At 45.3% G+C, this 13975-nt stretch overlaps 1 protein-coding gene across 1 annotated transcript in view; it reads right to left on the bottom strand.

The window, feature by feature from the left end:
* Nucleotides 1-13975, bottom strand: part of SHROOM3 (shroom family member 3) — a 214306-nt gene that overhangs the window by 180771 nt on the left and 19560 nt on the right. The window contains 1 exon segment of the mRNA XM_087723987.1: nt 4573-4727. Coding sequence (XP_087580113.1) covers nt 4573-4727 — 155 coding nt within the window.

Genomic DNA, 13975 nt, shown 5'->3' with positions numbered 1-13975 from the left:
AAACTAGACTATTAAATGGTATAGGATCTTTTGCTTGAGCAGGGGGTTAGACTAGAAGACCTCCAAGGGTCCTTCCAACTGTGTTATTCAGATAAATACCTAGAGTTAAAGTTGTGATATGAACAGAATCTGTTCAAGAAGTTCTCTATTTGGCAATGAAAATTGAGAAAAGTTATCCTTTATTCTATTTGACTCCAACGATTTTGGAAGTACTTCTTAAGCTGATTTTTCACAGTTGTTATGAACGGAAAAATTTAATTCAGAGATCCCAGGGAGAGACCAAAAATATCAAGGTGGCAGCTACATGGCCATGCATTTTAAACCATCAAAAAGGAGACAGGCTTTTTAATTGTACAGTCACAGACAACTATAATAATGGAATAATGGATGGAAACTGAACAAGGAGAGATTTGACCTGGAAATAAGGAGGAACTTTCTGACAGTGAGAACAATCAACCCATGGAACAGAAGTTGCATTCGGAAGTTGTGGGAGTTTCATCACTGGGAGCTTTCAAGAAGAGACTGGACTGCCATCTATCAGAAATGGTGTAGGGGCTCCTGCTTGGGTGGGGGGCTGGACTAGATGATCTACAAGGTCCCTTCCAACTCTTTTAATCTTTTAAACTACCATGGCCTTTTTCATTCTACTGTAGGAAGTTAGCACCCACCCCTCTCCTAGAAAAAATGAAATATTCTAGGAAACGTTAAAAAGGCAGAATATTATATTTTCCTGGATGAGAAATGGAGAAACATGTTTTTTTAAAGGCAGGAAGCAGACTCACTCTTAATATTCCCCACCCTCCTCAATACCCCACAGCAGATGTCCGCACTTAAGAGATAAAGAGATAGCTAGGTCTATTCATAGGCAAATGCCCTCACCCAAGAGCCAACAAAGGTAGGATTAGCCCTCTACCCATCTATCAACAGAACTCACCATATGGGACCTGGGAAGATTACATCACCCAGCAAGGCTCAACCAAGCTTGGGACTCAAAACACAACCTACAAAGTTGCCCCTGTATGGACCTATGGTAGTCTGACAACCAATCAGAATACAAGTTCAAAAGCCCAGAGAGGGTATAAAACCCAGGAACTCTCAGCATTTCTTCCAGTGGTGAAATCTAAATTTCCTCCCCCCCACCCCCGCACCAGATCTGTGGGCATGGCTTGGTAGTGGCGGGTCATGTGACTGGGTTGGCGTGGCCAAGTTTTTTCACTTTTGAAAACATTTTTCCCCTGCTGGTTCGTACGATCCTCTGAAGCTTTTTCTTTTTTTTACTATCTTTTACAATCGTCCCTACCGGTTCGGCCGAACTGAGCTGAACCGGGAGGATTTCACCCCTGATTTCTTCCCGTTTTCTTCGCCCAAGATTTTCAAGGCATGTGGTCCTGTTCATCATCAATAAACCTTCTTTCCAAGCAGCTTCCATGAATCCAGCGTCTTTTCCCCCACTTGGAACTGAACCCAGAAGGACATGTCTTCCAACACTACAATACACCAATGGTTAAAACTAAGATTTTGGGGAAAGATATCACACACTATGGGTCTCCAATGCTTTGACACAGCCAAACAGGACTCCCAAATTCCTCTTTGCTTTGAACAAAGACCACTACCCTATTTCCCTGAAAACAAGACCTTCCCGGATAATAAGCCCAATTGGATTTTTGAGCGCATGCGCTAAAATAAGCCCTCCAGTGGTGAGTTGCTGCTGGTCCTGACCAGTACGGCGGTACCTGGAGCAGCTGAGAGCGTACCGGTACGGTGGCTTGTTTGGCCTGCCCGCGGTCTATACCTGTATTTATGCCAAAAGGTACACTGTGCACACACGCACAGCGGGCAGAGCCTGCGTGCGCCCTAACAAGCAGCTGGGTGTCGCAGGGGCGGTGGATCACGCATGCGTGCGCAGCGTACGTCAGGCACGTGCACAGACAAACCACGATCAGTGTACCGGTAGCAACGCTAAGAGGAGCCCACCAATGAAGCCTTCCCCCCCCCCCAAATATTGCAACACAGCAGCAGCCATGAGGTGACCACACTCGCCACCTCCTGCACCTTGAAAATAATAAGATGCGTAAGGATCAGGGCTGGGTTCCTGCCAGTTCTAACCTCTTCTATAGAAGAAGTTTCCACAAATATACAGTGCCATTTAGAACCGGTTCCAGCTCCCTCCCCCCGCCCGTCCGCCCATCATCAAGCTGAAGAGCGAGAGGAGGAATTCTGGGAGTTGAAGTACACAAGTCTTAAAGCTGTCAAGTTTGAACACCCCTGGGTTTCTTTTTTTCGTAAAGGGTTAGGGGTGCAAGGATCTTGTGGCTTGACAGCTTTAAGACTTGCGTGCTTCAAATGCCAGAGTTCCTGAGCCAACATGATTGGGGGAGGAATTCTGGGAGTTGAAGTCCACAAGTCTTAAAGCTGTCAAGTTTGAACACCCCTGGGGGTTTTTTCTTCTAAAGGTTAGGGGTGCAAGGGTCTTGTAACTTGACAACTTTAAGACTTGCGTGCTTCAAATGCCAGAGTTTCTGAGCCAACATTTTTGTTGCTAAGCAAGAGCGTTGTTAAGTGAGTTTCACCACATTTTACAAGTTGGCCACGCCCACCCAGTCACATGGCTGGCGAGCCACTCCCACTCGGTCACATGGCCAGAAAGCCACTCCCACCCAGTCACATGGCGGGCAAGCCACTCCCACAAAGCAGGCCACACCTACAGAAGAGGTTCTAAAAAAAATTGAAACCCACCACTGATAAGGATGCATAATTATATAAAGATAATGATGAGAATAGCTGGGAACAGTAACCAGGTTTACATCTCGACCAAAATTAAGCTGGGTGTGTGTGTGTGTGTGTTTAAAAGTACAATGACTATATGTATACTTTTTTTGTTTAAGAAAGGAGGAGAATATATGTTAAAATTAAATATGTATATCGAAAAGGAACTATAAATGCCATCAACATGCTTGCTCAGGAGCTGAAATACACCAAGTAAATGAGACAAAGAGTGGGAAGAAAAGGAGAGAGGTAAGGGAAGAGGAAGAGAGGGATAGGAAAGAGGGCAAGGAGGAGAGATGAGGAGGATATATGGTGTACGGAGAGCAGAAGAGCTAATAATTGTGTTTCGGGAGTTGATGGTAAGATGAAATTGACATTTAATAATGCAAAACCGATGCTGGCTGTGTAATAGTACACATGTGATTATATGTTATGAAAATGAAATAAATAAAAAATGTTACTAAAAAAAAAGAACTCCAAGCGCTTATTTCGGGAGTCAAAAAACTCCTGTCTTATTTTGGGGAAAACAGTTGTTTTTCGTTGTAAAGAGGATTGCAAAACGCAATGCAGATTGAACACTTGGGGTTACAATGACACCGACGGATCTGACTTTGTAATTTGACCTGATTCTCAAGTTTGATAAAAGTGTTCAGGAAGCATTGTGCCCCGGAAAAAAGCCCACTCGGGGGGGGGGGGGCAGAATTCCAGCTTTGAAATACAAAGGATAGGCAGAAGAGAGTTGGCTTTTAAAATAGACCGCAAAGTGCAAACCATTTTTTTAAATAAAAGAAATGGGGGGAACGAACGAGAGAGAAAAAGCTTACAAACCGATCCTCTCCCTTGACTGCAGGGATATAACATCCAACAATAAACCGTGTTCGGAATGGTGGACGATCTCCCGCTGGATCCCGGGGGGGGGGGGGGGGGGGGGTTGGAGTAGAAGACCTCCAAGGTCCCTTCCAACTCTGACTGCAATTGAGCTGAAAATTTCTGTTGCTAAGTGAGAACTCTGTTAAGCGAGTTGGCTCCACTTTACAGCTTTCCTCGCTTCGTTGGTTCAGGGAATCTCTGCAGTTCTTCAACTAATCACACGGTCATTAAGTGAATCTGGCTCCCCCATTGACTTTGCTCAAGGTGGCAAAAGAGGATCACATGACCCCGGGGACACTGTGACCGCCATAACTATGAGCCAGTTGCCAAGCGTGTCTGAATTTTGATCATGTGACCAAGGGGATGCTGCAATGATAAGTTACTTTTCAAGTGCCGGTGTAACTTTGAATGGTCGCTAAAAGAACTGTTGTAAGTCAAGGACTACCTGTATTATAAATACAAATATAAAGAAAAAGAAAAGAAATATATAAAGGAATGGCTTTTCCCTTTATCGCAACAAATGTAAACAATTTTCCTTCTTTATCTTATCATTTTCTCTTTAACTACAATAAAGCATCTTTTTCATCCATCTCGCATCTGTTAGCTATAAATAAATCATCGCAACCTCATTGTTCAGTCCTAGTCAGTAAAAGTTCACTAGAAGTCACCATAAATAGATACCAGCCAGAAATCTAATAGACATATCTATTTCAATCTTGGTCAAACAAGCCAACTTTATATTCCTTCCCTTTACTTTTAACCGTCTTCATTTTCAATCCGTTCAAATTATTGTCCTAGAACTTGAGTTCTTCTCATTCTTAATTCAGCCCTTCTCACAACATTCTTCAAAACAAGCCTCTTTTGTAAATTCAACATAGGGAAATTGCCAGAGTAGAACTACTCATTACACTTCCAGTATGGCTTGGTTATACGTACCTGCGGACAACTAGCTTTAGTGTTTTCCAAGATCCTTTCACTAAGGAGATAGCTTTCTGCCTGGAGCTGCTTAGATAGACTTCATTGATGAGGATCACTTCATCTCCGGGTTGCAGACGGGCGTTCAATAAATCTGCTTTCCCTCCTTTTTCAATCTGGGACAGGACAGGTGGAGAGAAAGAGACAAATTAGAGAGGTGATTTCAACATGCCTCTTGCTACCGGCATCTTCTCACCTTGAAGAAAACAAGGACCCAGGTTGCTATCTGCAGATGCATTCCTGGGTTTCCATCGTATTCATGTTGTGGGGGTGTTTCTCTGTTTCGATGGCTTCCATAATTATTCTTTTGTTGAAGTGTTCTGTTTCAGAGATTAATTTGGTTTGATTAACAAGAGAATAATTATGGAAGCCATCGAAATAGAGAAACACCCCCACAACATGAATAAACGTGACGATACCTCCCGCCTACCAGACATCTGGAAACCAGCCCTAGTCAACAAACGAACCCTACCCATCACCCAGGCCGTTACAACCCAAAAACAACAACGGACACACAGCCAGCACCAATCAGCACCAATCTACCAATCATGATACAACCACACAGCCAATCAATCCACTTACTGAAACAAAGCCAGCACTCCACACACCCCCACCAAGATTTATAGAAAGATGGCAGTTCCATCCACGCTTTAAGCCGAAAACACCAGCCTGAAGATGGCGAATGAGACTTTGCCGAAACGTTGCCAAGACAATCTGAATCTTACATGGGAAAAGACCCGAATACAACAAGACCAGCATACCTACACCCGTGAAAATCTACGAATATGTGTGTGTGTGTGTGTGTGTGTGAGAGAGAGAGAGAGAGAGAGAGGGAGGGAGGGAGGGAGGGAGGGAGGGAGGGGGAGAGAGAGAGAGAGAGAGAGAGAGAGTGAGTGTGTTTCAGTTGTCTGGTTGGTCCTGAACTGCTTTGCATAATTCTAGTTATTTACATAAGTTTTTTTTTCCGCTCTCCATTTTAACACTTCATTATTCAAATGACATTGACATTGAGTCTTTATTGATTAGCCCTTGGGCCATATCAAAGTGCAAAGTTCCAGGAACAAATTATTACTAAAATTTGAGAAAAGCAATATAAAATGGAATTTGATAAACTACCATTTAAAATGGAATCGGAATAAAACACGCTTTAAAATGGGATTGGAATAAAAATACAGTCTGAAATGAAATTGGAACAGAATACGATAATTTAAGATATAGATAAAAATATGATAAAATTACATTTCGGTGTCGCCCCTGAAATCGACCTCAATCAGTCCCATGTATGCAGATCTCAACCGAACCATTTTGTTTTAAGTACTGTGCTCTGTGAAATGTTATTTTCTGGTTCTGGCTGCACATCAGGTAAATTATTTTGATATGGGGATCCCTATGGTCCTTCGCTTGGTATATAGACCGAGATACCTGCCTCTTACCTCCTTATACAAGCAACAATCAAATAGGATGTGAGATGGAAAAGGATCAAAAATTGGCTGGAGGCAATAACAGGGGTTAAAGTAGAATGGAAACCTGAAGTTTTTTTTAATTAGGAATAATGTCTGCGAAATACAAAAAAGAAATCCAGTATTTAATACTACATATAATGACGGCGGCAAGGATTGCCTTTGCCCAGAAATGGAAAAACAAATTAATCCCAAGCGAAGATGAAATAATAAGAAAGGTTATGGACTGTGCCGAAATGGATAAACAAACTAAAGAAATCCAGGGAAAGGAAGAATCAGAATTCTACCAGATATGGGATAAATGGTATAGGTGGATGGAGGAAAGAAACAAAAATCAATGAAGGAATATAACAAAACTCAAAAAAATAATAGTTATGATTAAAAGAAGAGGGTTGAGAATGGTGAGATCCAAATGGAATACAATAGAAGGGGAAATAATATAAGGTGAGCGGTATCGATTGATGATTGCTATTAGAAAGAACAGGAAGTTTCTGTTCGTACTGTATTGTATAAATGTGGTGTACGTCTAATTTTTGTGTCTGTTTGTATTTTACATGTTTGTTAATAAAAATCTTTTTTAAAAAAAAGGATGTGAGATGAACAAATAAGATGTTTTGGCAGTTTTAATTATTCAAACGAAGAAGTTGAAAAAACGAAATTCCTCTGGGAAAAAAAAGAACCACGAATTTAGAAAAGCCCATGTGTCTAATAACAGAGGTGTGGCATACTCAATACATCATAGCCCATTGACGTGGATGAATTAGCTATTATTAGCTATTTTTATCCTTAAGGAGGGCAGGGAATTAAAGCCCCAGCTATTATTTCACAGAGCTGGCCTCTGAAGAATTTTTTACGGGGTTAATTAGACCAGCCCATGTTGGTTTATTCATCCAGCATCCTGGTTTTTTTTTTTTTTTTAAAATAAAAGCATGTGTTGTTGTAAAGGCACCTGGATGAAATATTTGCATTTCAGGTGTGGTAGGAATCCTGTAAACGAGAGCAGAAACTAGAATCCTGTATGAAATGCATTGTCATCGGCCCGTAAAATGACGGAAAGACAAATATGGTACGTGACTGTGTTTCTAAAGATAGGAGAGCGGAGTAGTAAAAATCGAGGTTGCTTTCACGGCAACCTGGGATGTTGTAAGATGCAAGTAGTAGCCCCCCCCCGCCCGCGGCTTACAACAGTTCACTTAGTAACTGTTTGAAGTTACAACGCAGGGGTGGGTTTCAACCAGTTCGCGGCGGTCCCCGCGAACCGGTTGGTCGGCGAACCCGGAAGTAAGTAACTTCCGGGAACGGCGAAGGGCCCGCCCGCTCGCCCGCGCTCCTTACCCGGTTTTGACAAGTTCTGCGCTTCCACGCATGCGCAGGACGCATACAGCGCCTGCGCGATCCTCCAGGAGCAGCTGGAGCATCGCACAGAGGCTAGTACGCATGCGTGCGCTGCGTGCGTGCACGAGGACACCGCCGGCCCCGTTCCAACCGAACCGGTTGGAACGGGGCGAGAAACCCACCCCTGTTACAACGGCACTTGAAAAAATATTATTCGTGATTGTTTTTCACACTTAATGACCGTTGCAATATCCCCACAGTCGCATGATTGACATTTGGCAGCTTGACAACTGATTCACATTTGTGAGGCTCGCACTGTCCCGGGTTCATGTCATCCCCTTCGGAAGTTGTGGGAGCCTCGTCATCCCTGGAGGCTTTCAAGAAGAGATTGGAGTGTCATTTGTCAGAAATGGTGCAGGGGCGTGAGGGCGAACCTGTGGCATGCGTGCCACAGGTGACACGCAGAGCCATTTGTGAGGGCATGGCCCTACGGGCAAACCAGGACTTCCGGTTTGCTCATAGGACCGTTTTTCACCCTCCGGAGATGGAGAGTGAGAGCAGGAATTCTGGGAGTTGAAGTCCACAAGTCTTAAAGCTGTCAAGTTTGAACACCCCGGGATTTTTCTCCCTAAAGGGTTAGGGGTGCAAGCGTCTTGTAACTTGACAGCTTTAAGACTTGCGTGCTTCAAATGCCAGAGTTCCCGAGCCAACCTTTTGGTTGCTAAGCAAGAGCGTTGTTAAGTGAGTTTCGCCACATTTTACAAGTGGGCCACGCCCACCCAGTCACATGACTGCCAAGCCACTTCCACTCAGTCACATGGCTGGCAAGCCACTCTCACCTGGTCACATGGCCAGCAAGCCACTCCAGTGGTGGGTTTCAAAAATTGTTCAAACCTACTGTGGGTGTGGCCTCCTTTGTGGGAGTGGCTTGCCGCCCATGTGACCGGATGGGAGTAGCTTGCCGCCCATGTGACCGGATATGAAGATGCCGATGACACTTGTCAGAACCACCTTAAATGACCTCACACACAGCACTGGCATGCATAAGAATATGATGTAAACTTGTTTTTTAAAAGGCGTCTTTGGTTTGCGTTAAAACAACTTCAACACACGCAATGTTCTGATTGCACCACAAACGCAGTAGTCATCCTTACCTTTCACAGAGGCACTGAGTTTTATAAATATGAGCAGATAGCGTAGAATAATCATATCCAAGGACCAGTGGTGGGTTTCAAAAATTTTTGGAAGCTCTTCTGTAGGTGTGGCCTGCTTTCCGGGTCCACTGGTGGAACCTCTTCTAACCGGTTCGGTAGATTTGACGAACCAGTTCTACCGAATAGGTGCGAACTGGTAGAAACCCACCTCTGAGCCACTCCCACAAACCTTGCCACACCTACAGAAGAGGTTCTAAAAAAGTTTGAAACCCACCACTGCTAACCTGATAACAAAATGCTTGGAAACCAACCCACAAGCTTGGAGTCTTCCCCTTCACCTCTTACCCCTGAGCTCCACATGTTCATGGTTGTTGCAATTTAGGGTGGGGTTTTAATGACATGGGCCCTTGTGCAGAGAGACACCCTTGTTTTTGCCCCTTGCGAGCTTCTATTTTTCGGTGCCCTGCCGAGTCCGAGGCATTGAAGTCTGAAAGGATGCCTGATATTTGAGCCCGATTATATTTCTGTTTCCTTGAACCCTTCAACAAAGAAAGCGAAAGATGTGGACTGTTATTTTCTGCTGTGTTTGAGGAGCAAACACTGAGGCCTGGCCTGAGATTTCATCACCTTTGCAACGGCCTGTGAGTGACCCGGGACTTACCCTCTGCAAACAACCGAAGGCAGATCTTATACCTGATCATGGATCTGGCCTAGCTGTAATTTTGATCAGACTGGCTGCCATTCAAATCACGTTCGGCAATGTTTCCATATCTCAAGAAGCACCTTTGAGTCCTAGCACAGATACGGGTCATCGACGTACAACAGTTCCGTTAGTGACCGTTCGAAGGTCCAACGGCACTGAAAAAGGTGACTTACGACCAGGGGTGGGTTTCTCACCCCGTTCCAACCGGTTCGGTTGGAACAGGGCCGGCGGCGTCCTCGTGCACGCACGCAGCGCACGCATGCATACTAGCGTCTGTGCGATGCTCCAGCTGCTCCTGGAGGATCGCGCAGGCGCTGTATGCGTCCTGCGCATGCGTGGAAGTGCAGAACTCGTCAAAACCGGGTAAGGAACGCGGGCGGGCAGGTGGGTCCTTCGCCGTTCCCGGAAGTTACTTACTTCCGGGTTCGCCGACCAACCGGTTCGCGAGGACCGCCGCGAACCGGTTGAAACCCACCCCTGCTTACGACCATTTCTCACACTTACGACCGTTGCAGCATTCCCCCCCTGGTCAGATGATCAAAATTCAGAGGCTTGGCAATTGACTCATATCTATGACGGTTGCAGGGTCATGTGATCCGCTTCTGCGACCTTCTGACCAGCAAAGTCAATGGGGGAGCCAGATTCACTTAACAACCGTGTTACCTAACTTAACAACTGCAGTGATTCACTTAACAACCGTAGCCAGAGAAGTCGCAAAGTCGGGCGAAATTCACTGAGCAAACGTTTCACTTCGCAACAGAAATGTTGGCCTCAATTTTGGTCGTAAGTTGAGAGCTATCTGTATTTTTTCACCTCAATGTACCCAATTAGGCAATAACATTATGAAAGTATTGTGGCGTATTGAAAATGACCTTGGAATGAAGCCTGCTAGAGCTTTAAGACTTGTGGACTTCAACTCCCAGAATTCCTCAGCCAGCTTTGCTTGTGGACTTCAACTCCCAGAATTCCTCAGCCGGCTTTGCTTCTGGACTTCAACTCCCAGAATTCCTCAGCCAGCTTTGCTTCTGGACTTCAACTCCCAGAATTCCTCAGCCAGCCTTGCTTGTGGACTTCAACTCCCAGGATTCCTCAGCCAGCTTTGCTTGTGGACTTCAACTCCCAGAATTCCTCAGCCAGCTCTCCTTGTGGACTTCAACTCCCAGAATTCCTCAGCCAGCTTTGCTTGTGGACTTCAACTCCCAGAATTCCTCAGCCAGCTTTGTTTGTGGACTTCAACTCCCAGAATTCCTCAGCCAGCTTTGTTTGTGGACTTCAACTCCCAGAATTCCTCAGCCAGCTTTGTTTGTGGACTTCAACTCCCAGAATTCCTCAGCCGGCTTTGTTTGTGGACTTCAACTCCCAGAATTCCTCAGCCAGCTTTGTTTGTGGACTTCAACTCCCAGAATTCCTCAGCCAGCTTTGCTTGAGGACTTCAACTCCCAGGATTCCCAGAAAGCTAGCTGAGGAATTCTGAGAGATGAAGTCCACAGGCCTTAAAGTTGAGAATCCCATGATTGTAATATGGACTGGGGAAAATCCGAAGAACATTTCAGAAGTTGACAAACAGAAAACATTTTCTGCTTTGTTGCTAGGAAACTCAAGATGAAGGCATTCATGAAGTCCTGGGGAGATATTTCACCCCTTCCTCTGCCAAGCATTGGTGTTGAGCATTGGGCAAATGGTTAACTGTCTCCTTTATCGTCACGGCATTCTTGTTGCAATGCGGAACCATTTGCTGTTCTGCCCCTGTGTGCCAAACGGGCCGGCTTCCGTTTTTTTTATGCACCACCGGCCTGCAAAATCTGATCTGAAAGAATCTGAAGGACTGGGTAGATTTCCCCCACTCATCTCCGAGAAACAAGCTTCAACTGCTTTGTGCAGGAGGAAGCCTCTCTGAGAACCACGCCTGGGAAAATCCCAAAATCCAGAAAGCACAATTGGTGTTTGAAATGTCTGTTTGGGTTAAATATAGTGGTTTTCCTTGACTTATGACCACAAGGGAGAGAAGAATTCCTGTTGTTAAGTAAGATGCTTGTCAAAGTATAGGTAGTCCTCAACTTATGACCTCCTTCCTTCCTTCCTTCCTTCCTTCCTTCCTTCCTTCCTTCCTTCCTTCCTTCTTTCTGTTGGAAGGAAATGTCCTTCTGGGTTCAGCTCCAAGTGGGGTTAAAGACACTGGAAACATGGAGTGTTGTTAAGTAAGATGCTTGTCAAAGTATAGGTAGTCCTCAACTTATGACCACCTTCCTTCCTTCCTTCCTTCCTTCCTTCCTTCCTTCCTTCCTTCCTTCCTTCCTTCCTTCCTTCCTTCCTTCCTTCCTTCCTTCCTTCCTTCCTTCTGTTGGAAGGAAATGTCCTTCTGGGTTCAGCTCCAAGTGGGGGAAAAGACACTGGAAACATGGAGGCTGCTTGGAAAGATGGTTTAATGGTGATCAGGGCCACATGGCTTGAGCTCCTGAGCAGAAAAGGGGTGGAATCACAGGCTTCCAGATGTTGAGTGAAGAAGAAGAGAGAGAAGAAGAAGAAGCTGAAAGTCCCTGGCTTTATTCTCTCTGTTCGGCCCCACCTCTCTGTTTCCTGTTCCTGTGTAAGAAATGTATTCTGATTGGTTGTCAGACTCCCCTGGGGGGCCATGCAGGAGCAACTTTTTAGGTTGTGCTTTGAGTCCAAGTTTGACTGAGCATTGCTTCTTCCCGGGTGCCCTGTGGTGAGATGGATAAAGGGCTAATACTATCCTGCCTTAATCCCATCACCCTGGAGCTGAAGGGGAGAGATCTTTGTTATGTAAAATAGGCTGGCTTTTTTAATGGCCCATTAAGGAAAGTGGGGGCTATTAAGAGTGAGTCTGCTTCCTGTCCAAAAACATGTTTCTCCATTTCTTATCCAGGGAAAAATAATATTCTGCCTTTTCAATATTTCCTAGGATATTTCATTCTTCTAGGAGAGTGGTGGGGGTTAACTTCCTATACTTTCTTCAAGGGGGTTTAGAATGAGAATGACACAGAAGATCTCGGGGAAGTCCTGCAATAGCACTTGGCCACTACATGTGCCCCCCAGCACGAGTCCCGTGTTACGCCCACCCCTGCCCATGCCCACTGGCCCTCCGAGGTCAAACACAACCCAGCAGGGACGTGCAGTCAGGGGAAGCAGGGGAGGCAGAGCCTCAACACTGTCATCATGAAAAGAAAAAAAATGTAAAAGGAAAAAGGCAAGAGCTGAGAGGTCAGGCTGAGCTAGTTGCTGCCAGAGTCACAGTGGATGACTCTGCTTAGTGCTTAACTGTTTAAAAAAGCCTCTAAAAAGCGCCCTCTACAGGAGGAGGCAGGAGAACGACGTGCCTCATCTAGTCTGACTTTTTATGATCACTCAAGCAGAGTTAAGCAAGGGTTAAAAGCCGAAAAATTCCTGAAGTAGATGAGGCACCACTGAGCCGAGGTGGCGCAGTGGTTAAATGCAGCACTGCAGGCTACTTCAGCTGACTGCAGTTCTGAAGTTCAGCTGTTCAAATCTCACCGGCTCAGGGTTGACTCAGCCTTCCATCCTTCCGAGGTGGGTAAAGTGAGGACCTGGATTGTTGTTGGGGGCAATATGCTGACTCTGTAAACTGCTTAGAGAGGGCTGAAAGCCCTATGAAGCGGTATATAAGTCCAACTGCTATTGCTAACTGCTATTGTTCTCCTGTCTCCTCCTGTAGAGGGCGCTTTTTAGAGGCTTTTTTAAACAGCTAAGTACTAAGCAGAGTCATCCACGGTGACTCTGGCAGCAACTAGCTCAGCCTGACCTCAGCTCTTGCCTTTTTCCTTTTACATTTTTTTTCCTTTTCATGATGGCAGGCAAGAGCAGAGTTGAAATCCTCTCTGAAACAGCTGGAAAAGGTACGTGTGGGTCGGAGGGAGGGGGAGGAATTCAAACTTCATCCTCCTGGTGCAACTTTGTGTGTGTGTGTGTCTGTGTGTTTGAGAGAGGGGGGAGGGAGGGAGAGAGGGAGGAAGGAGGGGAAGGGAGAAGAAAAAGAAAAAGAAAGAAGGAAACTTATTTAGCAAAGGAGAAAAACAAATGCTGTCGCTTTAAATCGGAACTGAGCATGCCTGGCTGTGGAAATCTGGGAGTTGAAGTCCACAAGTCTAAAAAAAATTGCTGCCTCACCAGCCATAAATCTCAACCGCACGTCACTGCAAGCCAGATTTGGCACTCAATGAGTTTGACACTACTGAACTAGAAATCCTCCAAGGTCCCTTCCAGCCTTGTGACTCTATGATTCGGTGAAGTGAGAATGCCTGGTCCCGGGTTGCAAATCACCACTCCTATAGGCTGCCTTTAAAGAGCTGCTTTTAGAGCACCGAGTCACTTCTTGCTGAAAAAAAGGGGCAGGGTGTTTTTTTTTTAACCATCCCTTCCCATTGTAGGAAGTTATCACCAGCCCTCTCCCAGAAAAAAATGAAATATCCTAGGAAATATTGAAAAGGCAGACTATTTCTCTGGATGTGAAAAAGGAAGAAAAATGTTTTAAAAGACGGAATAGTTGCCTGCAGTTTCCTGCCCATCCCCCTTTGTCAATGAGCCGTTAAAGCCTGAGCTAGTCCACTTTACATAATAAAGAGTTCTCCCCTTCAGCTCCAGAGTGATGGGATTCAGGCATGATAATATTGGCCCTTTTACCCAACTCGCCACATGGCATCTGAGAACTCAACCAAACCTGGATTCAAAACGCA

The sequence above is a fragment of the Thamnophis sirtalis genome, unplaced genomic scaffold, assembly GCF_051295495.1.
Source record: "Thamnophis sirtalis isolate CommonGarterSnake01/CBP01778 unplaced genomic scaffold, rThaSir2_p1.2 scaffold_10, whole genome shotgun sequence".
NCBI classification, from domain to species: Eukaryota; Metazoa; Chordata; class Lepidosauria; order Squamata; family Natricidae; genus Thamnophis; species Thamnophis sirtalis.
Note: the sequence above shows the minus strand (reverse complement) of the source record. Positions and strands in the feature narration are given on the sequence as shown.